Source organism: Elgaria multicarinata, chromosome 7 (genome assembly GCF_023053635.1).
Source record: "Elgaria multicarinata webbii isolate HBS135686 ecotype San Diego chromosome 7, rElgMul1.1.pri, whole genome shotgun sequence".
Classification (NCBI taxonomy): domain Eukaryota; kingdom Metazoa; phylum Chordata; class Lepidosauria; order Squamata; family Anguidae; genus Elgaria; species Elgaria multicarinata.
In genome coordinates, this window is record NC_086177.1 from 101,934,016 (window position 1) to 101,956,909 (window position 22,894).

Sequence of the window (22,894 nt, forward strand, 5' to 3'; positions counted from 1 at the left end):
TGCCAAAAGATAATCTTAATTTGCCACAGACAGTATGGCTATTTACAAGCCTGTACTTCCTCTTTCTTTCTTTCTTTCTTTCTTTCTTTCTTTCACACTCCCAACTAATTGCTTCCTCTTTCATGGAAACATTTGCTGTTCAATTGAAACTACGTCAAACTATGGCTCGCAGTTGCTCTCAAATCATAATTAAAAAAAACTGAAGCTGGTTTGTAAGGAAAATGCAAGCCATAGTTTGCCTTTTTAAATGTAATAATGGCAAATTAGGGCTTGCTCTGAAGCAAAACTAATAATAAAAGTAGATGCACAGCCAGAGAGGGGGGTGGGGGGATATACAAACACATGGTTTGTTCTCCTAATGCCAAACAACTGTTTGGTAATATTTCCAAAAATAATACCATAATGCCATTATGCTCACAAATTTTAAATCAAGAAAGTGGGATCTAGATACTTTAAATGAGAAAATAGAGAAATGAATCCCTACTGGATTTTACAAGCCACAGAAGATGACAGCAGAAGGGACTATTATTAGAATGTAAGCCTATGCGGCAGGGTCTTGCTATTTACTGTTTTACTCTGTACAGCACCATGTACATTGATGGTGCTATATAAATAAATAATAATAATAATAACTTGGGAGGTCAGTGGCACATGGGTTTGTGTTGCCACAGCTGTTTTAGCACCTATGGGGGGAAAAACACATTCCACTATATTCTGTATACCTCCCAGATTTTAGAGTAATGTTCTACTCTGTCTGGAAGTTTTCTATGAGATGTTGAGGGGTAGGACCAGGTACAGTGTTATGTTCGGTTTTAACTGTAATTGGGCAATATTAAGAAATGCTTTCAATGAAGAACCAACTACCCAGTTACTTTTAAGCTAAAAAAAGTGTGACCCTCCACTTGATAACTAAACAGCGAACTAAAATAAAAAGTACAGCAACACCAAAATAAAGGGCACAGACTCATACTGGCTTAAGAGTACATTCTTGCTAACAAGGAACACTGGGAATTGTAATTCTGTAATGGCAGTGGGGGCAGAGGTCTAAATTCTCAGCTTCCTCACAAAGATATAATTCCCAGAATTATTTGGGTGAAGCCAAGCTAGTCAAATTGACATAAAATAGACACAACTGTATAGCGTAGATATACCCTTAGAGAGAATTAGGATTTTCCCCACTTCCAAGAAACAATAATCCTGCTCCCCTCATAGACTGAATATCAGCAGATAAGCTAGCAAGCTTAATGTGCATCTTCATCTAAAACAAAAGTCTCTCCTAGGGACTGGGAAAGAGCAAGAACGCTTTTCAAATGCTTACCAGGTGACAATATGAAGGTTTTGTGAGCTCGTATTCCTTACAAGGCAGATGTAGCAGCTTTTCTGTGAAACCTGAAGAAACCAAAGAATAAAACATTGTTAAAAACAAGTCTACACAACCTAAGTCATATTGGTATGTATACCACACAAAAACAAGTTCAACTTCAGGTGGTTATATCCAAACTAATATTGCACACAGAGACATTCATACAAGCATAGTGAAATTCCCACACCCAGTGGCTGGGGATTAAACATATTGCATGAGGTGCAGTTTTTTAATGTATTTATTTGTATAAATTCATAAAACATAGTAATGAAAACATGGTGCTGTATTGCAGTGCAAGAAGTAAGTTCAAAGAAATGGCACACCCAAGAGGTCCAAGTTAAAGCAGATTTTATCTATTCTATTTAGTTTCAAACAGTGAAGGCAGGGTCCTCCCTGAAATCATGTGAAATGCAAACTCAATTTATTTTTATCATTTTTTTTTTAAAAAAAAAACATTGCAGGGGTGGAGGAAATGCATCCTCCGTCAAAGGATGACAGGAGAAATGAACTATTATTTGATTCCTGCAGAAAGACTCCTGCAAAATTATCTAACATGTGTTGAGCACAAGGATGGACAAATATTATAGCCTATGAGCCAATTATTTGGCCTTTGGAGGCTCAACAAATATTAAATTATAGAGGAAGCCTGAATGTAGTTTTGCTAGTAAAGAAAGTGGTGCTCCACTATAGTGCAAGAAACAAGTTCAAAGAAATGGCACACCCAAGGGGTCCATGTTAGAGCAGATTTTATCTATTTTATTTAGTTTCAAAAAGTAAAGGCAGGATCCTCCCTGACATCATGTGAAATGCAAGTTCAATTTATTAATTAAAAACAACAACATTGCAGGGCTGGAGGAAATGCATCCTCCGCCAAAAGATGACAGGAGAAATGAACGATCTTTTGATTCCTGGAGAAAGACTCCTGCAAAACTATCTAACATGCATTGAGCACAAGGATGGACAAATATTATAGCCTATGAGTCAAGACATGATCCACAAAGTAATTTTATTTGGCCTCTGAAGGCTCAACAAATATTGAATTGTAGAGGAAGTTTGCATGTAGTTTTGCTAGTAAAGAAAATGGGAGAATCAAGTTGCATGATGGAGAGAGAGAACATGGTAAAGTATTGACTCTCTTCTTTGGATTTTGTCTGTAATGGTCTGGCTATACTCAACCAAACATACTCCGTAACTCAGCAGTCCTACTAGATGCCAGCAATTTTGTTAGAGAGTCTAGCCCAGGCTTCCCCAACTGGTGCTCTCCAGATATTTTGGACAACAACTCCCAGCATTCCTGACCACTGACCATGCTGGCTTGGGTTGATGGAAGTTGAAGCGCCAAACATCTGAAGGTCACCAGGTTGGGGAAGGCTGGCCTGGCCAATCATGAAAGGTCATTTATTATGTCTTTCTCTCCCCACCCACCCCCCCAGAGAACTGCCTCATGAAAATAAGTTGGTCATAACTGCTTTAGCAGATAAACTTCCAGTATAAGAGCAGTAGAATAAAAACATGGCTAAAACCAGTTGCACAAAAAGCAATGGGAACCAAAGACTTGTGAAGTGAGTTCCATACACACAGCAAAGCATCTGAGCCCCTACCTACAAAAACCAACCAAAAACAGCCCATCACACCACTAATCAATCACTCTTGTACTGATGCAACACAAAAGCTGGGTGTGAGGGGAGAGCTCATTCTTAAAAAAGCAAGTGCAGGCCTAACACACGCACTGGATGGCAGTTAACAATACTCTTCAATATTCTGGTTGTGTTCAGATGAGCAGTTACTTCATTTTCACCAGTCCTTAGCATAGAACGTGATGAGGAGCTTTTTTTTTTTTACAAAGAAGGCATGATCTCACTCTTGAATATTTATTTTATGTGAGCACTGGCATGGTTCTCCCCTTCCCATCACAGAGAGAAGGACTACTTCCTCTTTAAAATAGGCAGAGAGGGGAACTGGGACAACCTCACATGATTTCACTCAATATGCTCCTCAAATGGGCAAAATGAAGGACACGGGAAGACATCCTCTTGAGTACAGAAGTATATAAACACAGCTTGCCTTTTTGTGAACATAGTCCCAGCTGTGCTACATCTATACTGCCCTTCAGGCAGAGGCGGTCTTGTCTACAGCGTGGTACCTCAATTTTTCTAATTTTCTTCATATTAGCAAATGTTGATTTTATTTATACTATGCTAAAAATCCACCTGCCAGTAGGGATTCAGCCGTGGAAAACAAACAAACTCCAAAATTACTTTCAACTATCTAGTTCCAAAGCTAAGGAATTTGACAGAGAACAACTTAACACAATGACGGGTCTCTTACTCCATTTTTCATGAAAATTAATTCCAGACAGACAATTGTGTAATCACAGCCACGTACACAAGCACAGATTTAAGACCTAACATCTAATCCATACATAATATGTTGTATAACTTGTTCATTCTTCTAGTTTCTTCTCTACAGCAAGCACTGCCATCTGGTGTTAGGAAAGAACTAGCAAAAAACTCAGGTTCAAGGACAAGGTCCTTTGGGCAGAGGACAATTTCTGAATTTAGCGTGATACGTCCTCATATTCTACCCTGCCCACCCCCCAATCCTGCTAATGCATTCATGTAGCAATGCTATTCTGAAACTCAACCTGTCTATTAAATATCAGGGTACACAATGTTCAAGGAGTAGGAATGGTTATCGCCATGACATAATATGTTAAGAGAGCCTCACTATTCATGAGATGTCAGTTTGCATGATGATACCCACACACTTCTACACACACCGAACCAGATGCACCATGAAACAGTATAGTGGAACGTGGGACTCGCTCGCTATTTCTCTTCTGAGTCTGTGCACTCAGCCACAGACCAGTGTTCAACTGGCAGAATTGGCAGCCAGGTGACCTATACATGACAAGAGTGGTTCAGACAATAGCATCCATGCAGCAACAACTGTAGCGTCACAGTCTTATACTTTAACCAGGCTAATTATGGAATGATCTCCCCGATGAGGCTCGCCTGGCGCCAACATTGTTATCTTTTCGGCGCCAGGTCAAGACTTTTCTCTTCTCCCAGGCATTTAACAGCATTTAACAACATATGCTAAGTTTATTTATTTATTTATTTATTATATTTTTATACCGCCCAATAGCCGAAGCTCTCTGGGCGGTTCACAAAAATTAAAACCACAGTAAAACACCCAACAGTTTAAAACACAATTACGAAATACAGTATAAAAAGTTTGTTTTTTAATGGACCCCAGAACTGTTGTTGTTTAAATGGATACTGTTGTTTTATACTGTTGTTTTTATATTTTTGATGGTTTAAAATTTTGTATACTTTTTAAGGTTCACTGTTTTTAACTTTTGTAAACCGCCCAGAGAGCTTCAGCTATGGGGCGGTATATAAATTTAATAAATAAATAATACTCAATACCTAAACGTAAGAACTGGATACATTCAACTAGCCCAAGGGCCCATCTAGTCCAGCACTCTGTCTATAACAACGGCCAACCAGCTGCCTTTGGAAACTCCCAAGAACAAGGTGTGATAGAGACAACCAACTCGATTATTGTCCCCAGCATCTGATACACATGTTCAACTGTGAATATGGATGTATTGCATTTAGCTAATTTGGTTAACTGAGAGACCTATTGGCCATGAATTTGTCTAATCGTTTTTAAAAGCCATCACAGTTAACAGATAAGAAATTCCATTACCTCAAGAGGTAGCAATGTATGGGCTACGCGAAGTAGTATTTTGTTACAGAAACTGGCAACCCCAGAATCTTAAGCATACATTGCTAGGGCAGAGTGACTGCCATCTGCCACATTAGCTACATCCGATGTTATTCCATTAATCCTTGAGTGACAGAAAAATACGAACACTACTTAAGACAGCATTAGCAGGGGTGAAGGTTTGCTAGCATGAGTAGGAGCCATGCAAATATATCATTTAGCTGTTAATAGAAATGTGAGGGATTCACCTAGAGAGGAAGTAGCAACCACGTCAATTAGGTATATATGAATTAGGCCTTAGTTTCACTTCTTAGAAGATCCTACGGCACTTCTTATGAGAGAAGTTTAAACATATGCCAGACATGTTTGCTCAATACTAACATAAAAATAAAAACAGAGCTTTGGACAGAGCTTTCACTGGTCAGATGTAGTGTTATAGTTTTTATTAGTCATCCCAAGTACTGAATTCAATTTGGTATCACCCAATACTTATTGCCAAGAACTACTGCCGGGGACAGCTCCAAAATATTACTTAGAATATTTATATCTTGCCTGCAAAAGGGGGGATCTGAAACTTCATATATTCAGACTAGCACTACTTTATAAATGTGTGAAATAAACAAGGATTCACTGAATTGCATTTTCCTCCTCTCCACCCACCATCTCAGCCAACACCATACAATAACTTATGAGTGACGCCAGGTAGCAGGCTGAATAGTTTTAGATTTGATGCCTGCTGATTTTCTTTTCTCCTGCATGAAGAGCTTCGTATAAATTGACAGCTTGAATAGTCCTTCACCAAGAGAACCGGATTCCATACAACGATATTCACTTACCTATTTTGTACACTTATTTCTCTCAAACCAATTAAGCAATAGTTAAAAAGTGCCCTCTCTCCCTCTCCCTCAAAGGATAGACAGTAACTATAATGGGTGCAAGGACCTTTCCCTGCCTAATCATTCTGTCTTAACAGAGCAGATCTGTTTCCCAGTACATCTCTCAGTTTCAAAACATTGCTTGGACAATGGGTGTTGCAGCCCTGCCCACTTTCCAATACCCTCACTGCAAGCAACATCAGACCACACTATGGACAGAGTTGAAAAGAAAAAAAGAAGCAGAGTTCACAATGATCAGTTTTCTCGATGTTTGAAGGAAATGAGTTCAAGGACTGCTTGGGTGTGTTACGATTGTTTTGCAGGTTGCTTTAAAAAAAAATGGCATGCCCTAGGATGGCATTGCAAGTGTTTGATAGCAAGTAAGAAACAACACCATAAAGACTCACTGGCACACAAAGTATTTCTCTTTACTTCCTCATTATGGAGATGGGAGTTTCCCTGTGTAGGAAGTTCACCTAACAGCTTTTCACATCAGCAAAATGGTCTGAAAGCTCACGAAGCAGTTCTGTTACTGCTGGTCCTATCCATTTGGATGGAAGACTACCTGCAAACCATATGTAAGCCATTCTTGAGCTCCTTGAGCAAGATCAACATCCAGGGGCCCACAAGTTTTAGCTCACCTCAGTATTAAATTATTATTTGTAGTAGCCCACAGCCCTGACCTCACTCACGTTCTCTGACACACACAAAGGTCTCAGAGGAGGGGAAAAGTCAGCTTCTCACCCTGCAGAAACTTCAATATTGAGCGCCTTCAAAGTACAGTGTAAGGGGTGTAAAGACAAGCTCTTTTGTAGATAAACTGAGCACTTTGTAGACAAGTTGAGTGCTCTACAAGAGTCCACTTTTAAGTTCTTTGATAAAAAAACTGGAAGTACCAAGGAAAGTATCTAAAAGCACTGTAAAGGATTACGTGCAAGACTTGCTGTACTTCCAAACTGCAAACCAGTTCAATCACTTTTTGGCATACAGATGAAGTGTAAGCATCTTTCCTATACCTTGTATACTGAGTCAGCATCAAGACTTCATAGGTATGCTAAAAATGCTTCCCAATTAAAATTTACTTTCTAAGTAGGAGATCTACATCCAAAATAAGATAAGAAAATGAAAGCCTCTCAATCAAAGTAAATCTTGTCATATTTGGAAATCAAAGACGCTGCCCCAAACAAGCTTATTAAAGGTGTGTCAAGACCTGCAGCTTCTCACATTATCAACTACACAAGAAAACACACACATAAGGAAGCGGTAAAGTCTACACCACACTCTGTCACACTTTTTGTTCCTCGTTCCATCTTATTTTCCACCTCTCTTGCATTTATCTTCCAATTTAAAAAGTTACAATATACTAACCGCCACAACCCAAAGATATACAAGTATCTTTATAGATAAGTAGCTGATATACCCGCCATTGCTCTGGCCCCCTAAGATATATGTGTCTGTGAGGTAATCATTTTAAAGTAGTAGGCCAGTGATAGGCCTGTGAGTTAACTTTTAAACGAATTAAAGTTGTTTCTTTTTTTCCTCTCTCACCCTCACGACAACCCTGCAAGTTAGGCTGGTGCTAGGCCTGTGAGGTAACTTGAAAACAAATTAAATCCTTCTTTCTCTCTCTCTCACCCCCAATGCAGCCCAGGGCTGCCTTAAAGCCACAGCTATCCATGGCTCACTCAACCATCTTCTGTTTGGGGCTCTTGGCAGGTGCTTGGAAGTCTCTGAGAGCGGCCGGGTTGAAGGCCTGCGCCTGCCTCAGTGCCATGGCCAGCAAGTCTGGCCGAGCTGGTCCATGCTGCACTGCGCAATCGGTGCCCGTAGGTAGCCCCATGAGAGAGCCAGCCGGCTGATGACTGATGGTTAGCTCAGTCATAGCTGTTGGCGACGGGGCCAGAACTGCACCCTCCCGCTCCGATGGTGCCTAGTGACCAAGGCAGCTGGCCCCGGGCACTCTCCCTTCAGGTCCAGAATGGCAAGCTGCTTCCAGATGATGGTCACCAAAGCCCAGTAAATCTTCCCTCCCACCCAAGGCATGCTGGGAGTTGTAGGCACAAGCCTAGCTCCCTGAATAACATGCTAATATTTGAACATCATCCAAGGTGCGGTGGGAGATAACTGGAGAGCGGGCCTTCTTAGTTGTGGCACCCTACTTATGGATTTTTTTCCCCTCAGGCAGGCTTGCGTAGTGACTGCATTAATGGCTTTCCAGTGCCAAGCGATCTTTGTTTTCCAAAGCCTTTCAACTTGATGAGATTTTTTATGCTGCGTTTTTTTCCTGTTATAACTAAACCACAACATTCCAAGACAGATGCAGGACTTACTGAATAAAGTTTATGCATATGATATAACAGCCTGACTGTACCATTGAAACAGAAGAGTGAATGGAGGAACGACTGATAGCTGAGGCTAGAATGGAATGGTGGCAGGATTTGTAGCAGTTCGAAAAAGTCAGGTAGAAGGAGAACAAAGTCAGTTAGTGAGAGGTCAGGAAAGTGCTGAGTTAGGATTGAGAGATAGTGACCTGGTTTGCTAACCCATATTTTATTTAAAATCAGCCACTCTACATGCCAGTACTCACCTCCCAGCATGCCTTTGGCAGCCCGCAAGTGCCTGCATCCTCTGAGACATCCTCTTGTTGCCAATGATGCTTCTCGATAAAGCAACAAAGAGTAAGCATCATCAAGGAGGGGAGGTAAGCAGCTCTCAGTGGATGCACCCAGCTCCAGCCAATCCTACTGGGAGTGTCTTGGCCTGCCCTTCTACCCACCATGTGCTGCATCAGGAGCCTGTACTGAAGGGCTGGGGCTAGGCCAGGCACTTCCCCTTCGTCATGTCTGTTTCTGGGCATGTGCAGAATGCCTCCCCTTCCTCCCCCCCCCTTTAAGGGCAAAGGCTGTGCCCTTTCTTCTCCCAGATTCTTAGAAAACAGCGATATCAGGATGGAGTGCCTTTGAGCATGTTTGGTCCCTCAAAGTCATGCTGTTGTATCTAGTCATGATTTTAAAAGCACACAGAGGGCGGGAGGAGGCACCACAAATGGACGCAGCCCATTTATGCAGGTTGTTTTCTTTTACGTGGAATTGGTTTGACTGCTTGAGAACAACCTTAGGAGTTGGGGTTGTGAAAGACACACATCATCAACCTGCCTTTGCACTCACAATGGTCACCCAAGGCATTCTGGGAGTTCTACCCAAGGCATGCTGGGAGTTGTAGGTGTAATTTTTTATTAAATTCTTTTTAAAATACCTCAAAACCTCAAATTCTGCAGTTTTAGATTTTTCTGGTACATTATACAATCAGACCTATCAGCATGCCAAATTTCTAACTCATTTGGAAGTGGGTAAACCTTTCTGGACATAAATTGCAGACACATACTTTCCACTTTATAGGTAGAGAAGATGTTTGGAACCTCCCCTTGACTGGCTCACAGAGGAATCAAAATGGTTAAGGCTCTTCAATAACAGAGAGAAACTTAAAATGTGTTATAAAAGTAGGCCAAGACATCCTGCTTCCAAAAAATGGAACACTCTTGCTTCTAAAAGACAAAACACACGGTGCAGTCTCTGCCTTACAACAGCAGCTAGCTTCTACAGAGAGCAGCTAGCCAGGCTACACATGCAGAGGAATGCAAGGGTGTAGAGTTCTACTTTTACATATCTAAACCAGCTTTGGATACAAGTGGAAATTGCAAAGGCAGCCAGAGGTATACACACAGTAAATACAGCTTTATGCAAGTACTTAGATATTCATGAATGCCAATGCAAAAAAATACCCTCCTCTTCCCAAAGATTTTTATTATAAGGCTTTCTCCATTTTCAGACTTAAGCTCTATCTGCAAGCACAAATACACACACGCACACATACTTCTCTCACCTCCGCGTCTTCATTTTGGTTTCCATTTTGTCAGGAAAAAACAAAGGTATACTAACTTTTCTTTTCAGCCTATCAATGTTCACTATTTTAAGAAGGTACAATAACCTGCACTCTTCATTTCATTAAAAACTGCTTCATTAATCTATTATGTCCACATTCCTGAGTTCAATGAATACATCCGTGAACCACAGATCAATGCAGTTAAACCAATACAGTTGATATCAATTTATACCTCCATTCTTTCTCCATGGAGCTTAACCTTCAGTTAAGCAAAGAGACCAACCACTATACACTCACAGAGAAGAAACTGATTGTGGACTCTGAAGAAAAGGTTACTTATCATCTTGATACTACAATGAAATATAATGCATTGCATCTAGACTTAGTTACATTAGAGTAGATCTCCTTGTGCTTCTGATAGGCCCCCAGCTTTCAGTACCTGGTGTATTGAGTGACAGTGGATCTACAGGAAGAACTGTGGCTCTGGTTTTCCAGCGCCCATATGGAAGATTCCCTGCCCAGCTCTTTTGCTTTCCAGATGACTTCACATGTTTGATTTAAGCTAGCCACTACTAATGAACAATAGGTAACACATAAGAGATTTATTGCTTTTCAACTTTGCTTCCATTGAACCATTGATAGGTAGAAAGCCAAGTATGGAGAGAAGAAGGCAACGATTCATGATAGCTTATGGCAGCAGCCTGGATATATTTCAGGTGAATAATGACTACAATGAGTAAGCTAAGATGAACTCACAACTTCCTAATATGAAAAAGAACATTAAAAATAAGAAATAGTTCATAAAGTTTGTAATCAACTTACAATAATTTGATAATTTCATGCTATTGAAGAGAATACAAAATATGGTGAAAATGGAAAATTATACTGAGATACTAGTATGAATGGCAAAAACGGGTAGATTTGAAAAATGTTAACGAACCACCTCTTTCTTTCTCTCATACCAACAGCCATCATTCAACTGTGAAAAGTTGGTGTAGTAAAACCACTGTGTTTGGGAAAAGATACCACCCTTGAGTGTTAGTATATCCCAGTATTTTTATGAGTGGAGAATACCCCACATACTCATGCTTCATTAAACTACAGCAATTGGAGCTGTTCATGCTTGCACTTTACTTGACCGCATCTCTAGATAATAGTTCTTTGGAGACAATGCTCGTGTTTAGGAATCAGTCAAGACATCAAGCTGCTATTACAAACAGAAAAAAAGGACTCAAAGACTACTGAAAAGTGATCCCAAAGGGACATTTGCTTAGGCTTTGCAGGCAAACATTAACATACTAAAAATCCCATTTTTTAAAAAAAAAATGTAGTTAACATATGCTACTAACTGGTCTAACACAAAGAGGAAAAACAACTCAACTTGACTAGATTACAGACATTACAATTTCTAAATCTACATTCCAAGTTCTTTTAAGATCTACACCATGTTTCATATTGAGGCTCATTCCATAATAAGATTGTTCTATAAATGCAACATCAATTACTCTTATGAAAATGGAATGTTAGGTGAATCACAAATCACACACAACTGGAATAAGCAACTTGGAAGAGCCTTTCTTAAGGTATTTCTAATGTGGCTTGCAGGGCTAGAAAAGGTTACCTACCATTGCAGTAAGCAATCGTCTTAAATACTGCTGGCAAATGAAAGGTTTAGGCTCTGCAAGGAACAAACTATGTTCAGTAACAACTATACACCGCAGTAGGTTTGTCACAAGTTCTGACTGCATTCAGTTAGTGCTTCCTTCCTTCTACTGGGTTGAGTCACATCCTCAAGTTTAGTTTCTTTAAAAAAGGGAAACAGCTTCCTCAGTGCTTCACACACATTATCTCAACAATCCTTACGATATTCTATTAGACATGTATCATAATTCATGTATTCATGACTGAGATTTGAACTGAGGCCTTCCAGTGCAAAATTAATTTGCGTTATCACTGACCTATAATTGCTTTTCATCCCGTCTCTAGTTATTGTAGTGCCAGATATCCTAAAGATGCCTTGCAGGAGGGAGTACATTACTGATCCAATGGGCACCACTAAATGGGTAAGCTTTCCCCAACATGGTGCTTTCAAAATGTTTTGGACTACAACTCCCACCAGTCCCAGCTAACATGGCTGATGGGCAGGAGTGATGGGAGTTATAGTCTAGAACATTTGGAGGGACCCAGATGGAGAATGCTCAGGTAAGGGGACTCAACTGTAAGTTTACAGTGGAGGATGTGTTTCCATCCATTTCTCAAAAGATTCACCAAGAATAAACTAGAGCTTTTTATAGTGGGTGCCTTCATTAGGGAAAAAAATCTGCACGATCCATAAGGACTACAAATTTAGCTTTGTTTACTGAGAAGTCATGCATTTCAGTAATACAAATTCCACGCTGAATTCTACACACAACTGGAAAGAATAGGGGTGCACAACCCATGAGCTGCATACAAGCTCCCACAGGGCTACCCCTCTCTTCACCCCCTCCCCCAGGGAACACAATACAGAGTATCCTTTCTTGCTGCTACCAGTGAGGAAAAACAATCTGTTTCAGGATCACATGGATGCGTATGTGGTATGAGCATGTACAGACCAGATTGTCAAAGAAAAGGTCAACTTACATTTTGGCAGTAGTATTTTTTTAAAAGCTAAAGTGGTTTCTTACTAGCATACGTTGTATGAGGAAGCGAGTAGCATATTCCTTTGTCAAACAGATCCTATTAAAAATGGAAAGGGCTATATCCAGACTCTATTCAATTAAACACTAAATGCTGTATTTTTAGAAAAGTGTAAATCTGGAAACAAACTATCATTCTCATCATATTCAGTTTAATACTTCCCTTTTTCTTCCCTGTTTTAAAGAAGTGGTAAATTTTGTTCATACAAAAATTTGAATAGCTAGCAAGGTCAACTACCGTAAGAAGGGGTAAACAGCTGCAAGGTACTTAAATATCCTATCTTAGAGGGGACTAGACATGGCATCATTGCTGGTGAAGACCAGAAGTGGGTTGGGATTCTGACTACTAACATGCTACAGATGACCGGTGTGGGGAAATCCTGCTGATTTGGCAGTACCCTTATGGTCTTATTGGCCAAATTTGAGCACAGGGGTAGTAGTAGGAGAGGTCAGCTCAGCCCAGCTTTGAAGAAAATGCTAGCCCAAAGAAATAATAGCACACAAGGGAAGCTCTGAGAGCATTATGCTCCTTTGTAGTTCTTTGCACCACTGGGAGAGTGAAAGCTCCCCCATAGAGCTGGCAACACTCATGTATATCATTCAGTTGCCTTTTCATCAGATCTAGCCAATTTTATGGTTTTCAGATGGAGTTCTGGAAACAGTTTGCTTTACCTGCCAAGTTCTTTATAAAAGTAAAAGAGCTCAGCTTTCAAAAATGAGCATTAAAAAGGCAAAATGCATAGGGTTCTCACTAAAAAAAAATACAATCCATCTTCAGAGCAGCTTTCCCCAACCTGTTGCCCTCCAGATATTTTGGCCTACAATTTCCAACATACCTAACCATCAGCTATGCTGGCTGTGGGTAATGGGAACTGAGATCCAGAAGAGCATCTGCTCTAGACTTCCCCCCCCAAAAAAAAACTGCCCCAAGAAAACCAAATTATTTAACTTGCAAAAATTATGCAAATTCAGCAAGTGTGAATAATTTTTCATTTTACATAAATTATTCTGTTTTTGCTAGTGAGAGACTAAAAGCTACGCAGAGTATTGAAGCCCCATCACCAACCATTGGAAATCTAGTTCAGCCAGCTCCCTGATTTCTGAGATTTCAGCCTGCACACTTTCAAACACATCTTTGCAACCAAACGGGGCAGACAATAATATAAAGGTAGAGAGAGCCCCTCTCAAATTTCAGAGCAAATACTGGGATGAAAACTTAACAAGGAGTACTTTATTAGCTTTGTTGTTTATTTTACTTGTATTTAGTAAACATGATAAATGAAATCACTCTAATGATTTTCTGCTGCAAACTAAAAAAATTCTGATGGAAATGACTACGCAAATTAACCTAATTTGCATTGAATCCCCTCCCCCCCCGAAAACCCACATCACTGAGCAGTACTTGGTCAGAATGAAAATCCCAACTTCACGCTGAAAAAAACAGGAAGTGTATTATTATTATTTATTTATATAGCACCATCAGTGTACATGGTGCTGTACAGAGTAAAACAATAAAATAGCAGAACCCTGCCGCATAGGCCCATGATTTCAATGAAACTACACAGATTTAGCATTATAAAGTGGCAAATAAATCAATATATCAACAGTGTATACTCCTTTGATGTGAGAATAACTAACCGTCTCTAACAATTCTGTACCCTCTTTTCACAGAAGTTCACTGAATTGAATTGAGAAAATACATTTAAAAAGATAGACACAGAAGTGGGGTTCTTGCGAAATATGATAGAGAGCCCCATTGTGCATCACTGTGGCTTATAAGGGAATACCAGATGGAGTGTTAGCTCCAAACAAGTATTTCTCTATATGTGTAAAGTTGCTTCCTCCTGCTGAAGCAAATGGGAAAGGGTGCAATCCTACATGACTGGCTGGGGAATGATGGGAGTTGTAGGATTTCTTTATGACTAAACAAGCATAGATCGTATCCCAAGTATCCATTTTACCTACATTGCAAAAAGGTCAACAGAAAAATGTGTTGTATAAATTCTTTCCCCTCTTGAGGTCCATCTGGCTCCTTTCATTGATGTAACTAGATGCCTGTTAAAAAGTCACTATAGAATTTCCAAAACTGATCTGACAACTCTTCCTTTTCACTCCATTCCCTTCTTTTCTGTGTCTCGTGTTTGAAAAAATACAAATCCTTTGTACAGCACATCCCTACTATGAACACATTGGAACTAATAAGACTATGAAAATCCTTTTTGATATGCAGTCCTTTTTGCCCTTTGCTAGCAAAGGTTCACTGCTTTTTCTGCTCCAGATCTAGGAGGAGAATTATCAGGTTGGATTGCAGCTAACAAAAATAATATGCCCCAAGGCCCCATTTCAGAAATGTACAGGTCCTGCAGAGTTCAAATGGATACACATACATTTAAGTATGAAAGGCTTCTCTTTACACTCCCCTTATGCCAACTATACCCACCCTGTGCCCAGTGCGGTGCTGTAACATGTTACTTTTAAACTGCCTTCCAAACAAGTTGTACTACTTAAACTGAATCATCAAGTTTGAGGATCACAGAAAATTTACCCTTGCAGACAACATTTTGAGGAAGTGATAGTACAAAGTCCTCTAACAGAGTATCTAAGCACAACATTTTAGAAAACAAAGAGCTACTTAGCCTACAGATCCCTAACTGAAATATGTGGTCTCTAAACAGGAAGAGGAAGGCCTTCTAGATACTTTAGAATACACAGGCGATCACCATCTGAGATGCATTTAACATTCCAATTAAAGAAAAGGTCTTATTAACCAGCTATGAGCCATTACAGTTAAGTACCAATGGGCGGAATCCAATGGTAGTCCTACATAAACTAGGCCCATTCATTTCAATGGGTCTACTCTGCATAGGAGTACCATTGGATACTGCCCTATACATTCTGAGCACACCTCGCATAACCTTGTGGAGCAGATTTTAGGGGGCTGCAGGGAATTACAGCAAGGAGGAGAAATCCATTCTGCAAGCTTCCAGACAGAGTTGGCTATAACACAATGATATTAGAGCTACAGTCAATCTTTAGCCCTGGTTGCTTGTTCCAAACAGAACACAAGGTAGAATTCAGACTTACAACTGGTGGACATTTGGTAATCTCGCCTTTCCACTTTAAACCCTTCCCCCAAAAATCTGCACTAGAGTATTGGGGGACCGTCCGGAGCAGCACAAGGGGCTGCAGGAGGAATCCCAAGAATGGTCTTCTTCCTCGTCCAGCAGACAGTCTCAAGGTCTCTTATGTTAACAGAAGGACCCTTCTGTTTACAGAATGGCCAGTCTTGATCCAACCCACAGATTTCCCCTGCCTCCGTTTACTGCCCAATCTCAAGAACCAATGCTTGTAACTTACATCATACCAAATAGACTATATTTCATCAAATTAACCAACATCAGCATCAACTTCCTGCTTGTCTCAAAAGACCGCCAACAATAGCCTAACAATTGCTATAAGCAACTCGAAAGATTGTTTATAGCATTTTAAATGCTGGCTGCACCAAATAAAGACATTGCTGCACTTGCGCTATCTTTGTGCTGTGAGATGAGTACAGCTACTAAGATTAACACTTTCTACATTTGTTAAGAACAGAACAAAACCCATTATCTGACTTTTGTTGAACAAAAACTGGTAGATGATAGAACTCATTGTGTCCCCTCATAACTTATTTCTCGATGGGATCTTTTATAAATACAATTCTTGTTCATTGGCAATACCTCTATATTTAGGATGCTTGCCTTGCCAATTGCTGTATACTAATTCCTATTTGATAAATATAGCCTTTAATGCTGCTTTCCAACCACCAACTGCCTACGCCTGCTTAAAACCCACAGCAGGGAGGGCAAATCTTCAGTACGAACTCCCTGCTGTTACTTCACTGTGCCTTTCAAGACAAGGAGGCTGTGTATGAGGCTATAACATTTGCTTCCAATAGCGGTGGGTGGGAAGCTTTCGCTGGAGATTGTGGGGATGCTGCCAGAATTCGCTGCAGAATTTAAATTCTGATTTGAAGAAGTAAAATTCGGTGCCATAAAGAATCAGCTCTCAAATGATTTCTGAATAGGATCTCTACCTAATAAGAGCCTTTTCACTCTGATCCAGCAGATCCTTGCATACAGGAAGCTCCCATATGTCCTAAGGTGGCTTCCCTATTTCCTAATCCATGCACTGAGCTGCCCCAGATAGCAAAATGAACAGAGAACACAGGATGCTGCCTTATTCCGAGTCAGACCATTGGGCCATCTAGCTCAGTAGTCTACACTGGCTGGCAAAAGCTCTCCAAATTTTCAGATACAGGTCTTTTCCAGCTTTACCTGGCACCTTTCGCATACCAATCATGCACTCCACCACTGAGCTATGAACCTTCTCCAAAGAATGACCAGAGATTAGTGATGAAGCCTAGCTTAGAAAAGGCCACTTGGTCAGATGACTTAATTTTTTAAATTTTGTTTTACAAATTCATGGAGGAAAGAGCTATGAACAATCATCAGCCATGTTAGCTAAATGTAGTCTCCATATACATGGGCAGTATACTACTGAACACCAGATGGAAGGGACAGTCAATGGGGAAGACTAGATTATTATTATTATTATTATTATTATTATTATTTATATAGCACCATCAATGTACATGGTGCTGTACAGAGTAAAACAGTAAATAGCAAGACCCTGCTGCATAGGCTTACATTCTAATAAAATCATAATAAAACAATAAGGAGGGGAAGAGAATGCAAACAGGCACTGGGTAGGGTAAAACTAACAGTATATAGTCAGAACAAAATCAGGTTTTAAAAGCTTTAGGAAAAAGAAAAGCATTGGATGGACCCTTGATTGACTGAGCAAGGCAACTTTTAATATTTTTAAGGCTTTATTTATGAAGAGTTCCATATGCAATTCGAGTGTATGTGGATTTCTGGACTGGACTTGTGATTTTTGAGATATACTTCATGCCTGAAGGTTATCCCTCCACTCCCAATACATCTTTGGACTTGCTTGATCCCAAACAATTATCACAGAAAGTGCCAGAAGACAGATTTAAGTATAACCAAAGAAAGTAGCTTTGTTTTTGCTATGGCAGAATAAAATGCTAGAAAATAAGATTAAAAACCAAAAGGACAACAGTCTGTTTGAGATACTCAAATGAATAAATAGCCTTGATTGTATAGAGGCATCATGATTTTGAGCGCATTTTTTTCAGTTTTAAACATTAAGACAAGATATACTAAGCTCTGCCTCTGGGTCATTACAGCTGGTTACAAGATGCAGTTGGCAAGGCAGGACCCATGATGCAACTGCAGCTTCATGCCCAGCCTGTTCACAGAAAATATGCAATGCCCTGGTGACAAGTCTCCTTGGCATTTTCTTAGCTCTAATAAAAAAGCCATGGTAAGAATCAACAAACTTTATTTATATTCAACACTTAGCATGGATTTAGTGCTTTAGTGTGTTCAAAATGCTTTTCACACATTCCTTGCAACCCTCAACCCCCCCCCCACTTGATGATTAATATTATCTCTCTACTGCAGACATGGGGAGCAGAGAGATGACAGCCGCCCTAAGGCAACCTAGTCTGTGCCATGAATTCACTAGATTTAAACCTGAGAATTCCTACTTTACTACTCAAGTCTCTCAGCCAAAGCAATTAAAAGTCTGATTTACAGATCAAATAAATAAATAACAATTATAACAAGCCAAATTAAGGGGCAATAGCCAAGCCACAAGTTCACCAGAAATTTATTTTGAGAATATTTCAAGGTCCTAGGCTTGCTACCATAACGTTGAAATATGAGTCATTCTGCATAAAGTCAAAGAAGACTTCAGCATCAGCAGTGTTGATGAAGCACAGGCATGCAGGTAGGTAGTTCCAGATGGCTGGCACTCTGGAACGGGTAGGTCTCACACTGATAGCAAGCAGGCTGTGAGCAGGAGTGATGCTGCTTGTGCCACATACATAAGGAGTACAAAAGTCAGTTGAACTACACTCACAGTATAGATCACAGAAAATTTAAATAGAGTTTCCCAGGAGGAGAACATCTTATGGTATGTAATGCACAATAAGAGAAATAAAATGCACAGGACTAATTTTAAAATGCTTGAAATTGGGCTAATTGTACACATTTAAGGCAGAAAAGCCTTTGTTGAAAGAAATTAGAACCATCCTGAAGACTATTTATAAAGTGCCAGACTATAGACTGCAGTTAGACTCTCTAATTCCATGTGGCTACTAGGACAAATAGAAGAAAATGGAATGTTATTGCAAATCCACTTGTACAGATAATTCAAACATATTGTTACTTCTTTTTAAATTGATCAATTTTAATTTGCTGTTTTAATCTTTTTTAAAAAATCTTTTTAATGTTTTATTCATATGTTCACTGCTCCAGAATCTATTTCAGATTTAAATGTTTTATTATTATTTCAAAACACAAACCAACAGGCAGACACTACCCCCCCCCAAAAAAAACCCATACAAAATTAAAATGGACTTCCTATTTTCTCCACAGCAAAGATATATAACTATATTTTCTCTTACTGTATAATTACAAAAAAAGAAGTTCCCCTCTTCTATTATCTTAAAGTTTTCTTCTTATTCGTTGAATCCACAGATAAAGAAATCATTTTTTTTCCTAGTCCCCGCAAAAAGTAAGAGGTTTCCATTCGGTTATAAACATAGACGTTGACTTTTTTCTGCTTATTTTCTCTGAATCTATTTCAGATATGGAGCGGTATATAAATATTGTAAATAAATAAATAAAACAGGAAGTTACCAAAGCAGTTGGACTGGGCTACAAAAATGGAACATAACCATAACGGAGAAACAGCCTACTTTAACTTACACTACAGGAGAACTTGGCAACAGTTAACAGTGCACCTGATAAGTTAGGTTCAACATCTTATACTACAATAAATGTATAAATCTTTATGGTGTCACAAGACTCTGATGTTTCTGGTAGCAGTAATTATGCTTTATAGATTTCTGCCTTATGGGAATCATAATTATAAGGACTGATTAGTCATTCATTACTCAGATGAAAAGGTAAAACCTGACTTGGTCATGCTGCTTTGTACTTAGAAGTGTGGGAAGAGCTGAACTGAAAAGGCAAATGGACGCAAGCAGGATGGTATTAGCATTTTAAAAAAATAAATAAGATACAGAGGTGTATTACATCAGGAAAAGATTGAGTAAAGAGAAAATGACAGGAAATCAGAAACGTTCAAGTAGCGTGATCAGTTTTGCTGATACCTTGAAGTGCATTTGTCGGCTAGCAGAAAGGGTTTCCTCATCAGTGAAGTGGGACTTTCACACAATACATCAAAACATTTTGTCGCTGCCTGGAGAGTAAGAAAGGGAGACCACTGCGTGTCTCAAGGAAGTCAAGGCAGACTTGGGCTCAAGATATCCCCTGCACCACAAAGCAGGACACCTCACACTCCTAACTGAACTCAAGGTGAAATTCAAGCCCTGTCTGTACAGCCATTAAAACCAAAATTAATGAACAACAATGTTATATGGTCAAGTTTTCATTCTTGACTATAGTACCTATCTAGGATGGTTTGTCTCAAAAAGGAGCAATAGATGAATTTTAAAAATCCTTAAATCACCTAAGGGCTTTCCCCCCCCCCCACTAATTTATTTCATGTTCCAATTAACTTATGGTTCACCTAAGTTTAGGTCCTGAGTGATTACAAGCTAGAGACTGAAGATAGCTTAAGCAATGCCCAGAAAACCAAATCATTATCTACTTACTTTAGGGCAGTTAATGAAAGGAGATTCAAAACAGACTCTTTTCTAAAGCTTAGCACATTTATTTATTATTTATTTACAGCATTTTTATCCTGCCCTTTAGCCGGAAAGGCTGTCAAGATGGCTTATAAAGTTATTTCTTAAGATAGCCCCTGCTCACAGGCTTACGAGCTAAAACAACAACAACACATGACACAAAAGGAAAGGGGATTGGGAAGGAGATGGGAAAATTATTTTGGGAATAAGTCTCACTAATTTTGGCAGGATTTACTACCAAGTACATGGCATTTGTATGGGTCACTAAGCTATATAAAAGAGCACTGTATTGTTACTTCTGGTTCCACACTTACTTACAAGGCCATTTTCAGAAGTGGTGCTGAGAAATTACTGCTCAATTCCTTCATGGTTACACTTTGGAGTTCCACAGGCGTCTATCCTTTCTCTCATGCTGCTTAACACCTATATGGAACAACTGGAAGAGGTCAAGCAAAGACTTGGTCTGAGGTGTCAACAGTGCGCAGATGACACCAAGCTTCATCACTCATTTTCAACACAAGCAGGAGATGCTGTTTGCTGTCCTGAACCAGTGCTTGAGCAGGGTAAACTGAGACTCAATGCAGGAAAGACAGAGGGATTGTTGATTGGTAGTTAGTGTACAACCTGTTTTAGCTGGGGTCACGCTCACCCTAAAGGATCTGGTTCACAGTTGCACTGTCATTATAGGCTCAAGTGACCTCTGTGGCTTGAAGGGCCTTTTATCAGCTTCAATGGATACACCAGCCGCAACTTTACCAAGAGGGAGATAACTTGGCCACAATGACCCATAGTCTGGTAAACTCCTGCTTGAAATGTGTTGTAATACATGGGGCTATCTTTAAAAAATGATTCAGAAACTATAGTTGGTCAAAGATGGGGCAACTAATTTACTATCTGGAACTGGATATCCTGGGCAGCATACAAATGTCATAAATAAATACTTCCTGAATCTGTGACATCAACGATGCCCCCTAGCAAAGAGCTCAAACTAAGATGCATATTATCACATACAGATGCAAGCCATGAGTGATGGCCATATCTGAAGGTAGGTGATCATCATTGTGCTGTCAGCTAAGAATGAGAATTCTGGCGATAAGAAGGGGAGCACTTGAACAGGCATCAAACAATGATCATTAGGCAAATTATCCCAACATCAAGGTAGTTCTGAGGATTCTCACTCAATAGCAGGTCTATTTCAGGAAGAAATCAGACAGCAATTATTTCATGCAGCTGGGGTCAGGAAGGTCTCTCTCCATCTTTTGGGGAGGAGGGAATATTCCCATTTAAGTACTACAGCATCTAATCAATGCTGACATTTCATGTGGCAAGTAATGTTTTCTTCCTGGTATTGAAGTTACCCCTAGTGCAGCAAATACATGTACAAGCAGGGAATTATCTATATAATGCAGCCTTGTAAACAGGCTCACAAAAATGACTAGCCCACCTACCTATACACAGGTATGTAAACTGACAACGTAGAAGGCGGGGAAAAGCAGAGAAGAAGTCTTGCAGTTTTCAAGAGCCATCCTGCCTACTCACTTGAAGAGTTACATACCACAGCTAACCAGGTGAACAGCTATTTACAAACTAGGTGAAATGATACTCAACAGATAGAATCACCTCCCCCCATCCCTGGAATTTGCAGGCCTAGATGACATTGTACTCTAATACTGAGAACGTTTTATAAAGAGCCTTTTAGATGCAGAAATATGAGCACCTTGTAGAAGAAATAACTTCTTAATTCCAAGCACAATCTACTAACCTACAAGTCAAGCTAAGGAGAAGAGATTCTGAGCAACAGAGGATCCAGATTACTTCTCCTTTTTATGAAAGATGCAATTAAAATACCTCTTGTTTTGCAATAGTTAAATTGCTGAGAATATCTAAAAAGATTTAGGGCTAGCTGAACAGACGACTCACTTCCCCAGTATAATTTGCAAGTGGGAATATATTTAAAGGCAGAAAAGGAGTGAAGAAAAGCTCCTGGAGATATAGCACTCACCGCAGTTAAATTCCATATGACTATGGCCTCCTAGGCAGTGAGTCACAGGAATATATGCTATAATATAAATGAATAGCTTACTCAAAGTTTACTGCTTATTGTTGCCTTGTCAACATCCCCCCAAAGCTCTTTTAGTGAATAACAATTTTTTGCAATTCTCCAATCACAATCCTGTTTCAGCAACGGTAGTAAATGAGGGTGAGTTCCAAAGCAACTCGAGTTCATCAGCAAAGATCTGATTCCAGATTTCAAGTACAAGCTCAGCATTCAAAATCAATAAGATGTCCAAAAGATAAATTATACTGTAAAGCACAAAGTTTTTGTTCTAGCAGTCAATGTGATGATGCCTATCTATGGGAATTGACTGGCTTGCTGGCTTGCCTATCTAGCTGTAGTTGGGCAGCCAGAAGAGCTTCTTGGTTGCCACTGGATTGGTTGCTGTGATCCTGCTACTGGTTTAGGTGCTCAAAACATAAACCTGGACTACTCAAGCAGAGAGCTTCGGCTATTGGGGGATATAAAAATGTAATAAATAAATAAATAAATAAATAAATAAATAAGAATGCAATAAAAATAGAG

General features: G+C 39.6%; 1 protein-coding gene across 5 annotated transcripts in view; it reads right to left on the minus strand.

The window, feature by feature from the left end:
- The window catches only part of CYRIB (CYFIP related Rac1 interactor B), an 87,306-nt gene that overhangs the window by 29,829 nt on the left and 34,583 nt on the right, over positions 1-22,894 (minus strand). For 4 of the 5 annotated variants that reach the window (XM_063131144.1, XM_063131147.1, XM_063131146.1 and 1 more), the window contains exon 2: positions 1,319-1,389. Coding sequence is in view for 1 of the 5 variants with exons in the window: in XM_063131142.1 (XP_062987212.1) it covers positions 1,319-1,389; positions 11,478-11,480 (74 nt within the window). In the remaining 4 variants the exon portion in view is untranslated. Of the gene's footprint in view, positions 1-1,318; positions 1,390-11,477; positions 11,532-22,894 lie in introns of those variants that run through there. The other variant, XM_063131142.1, reaches the window with a different exon arrangement.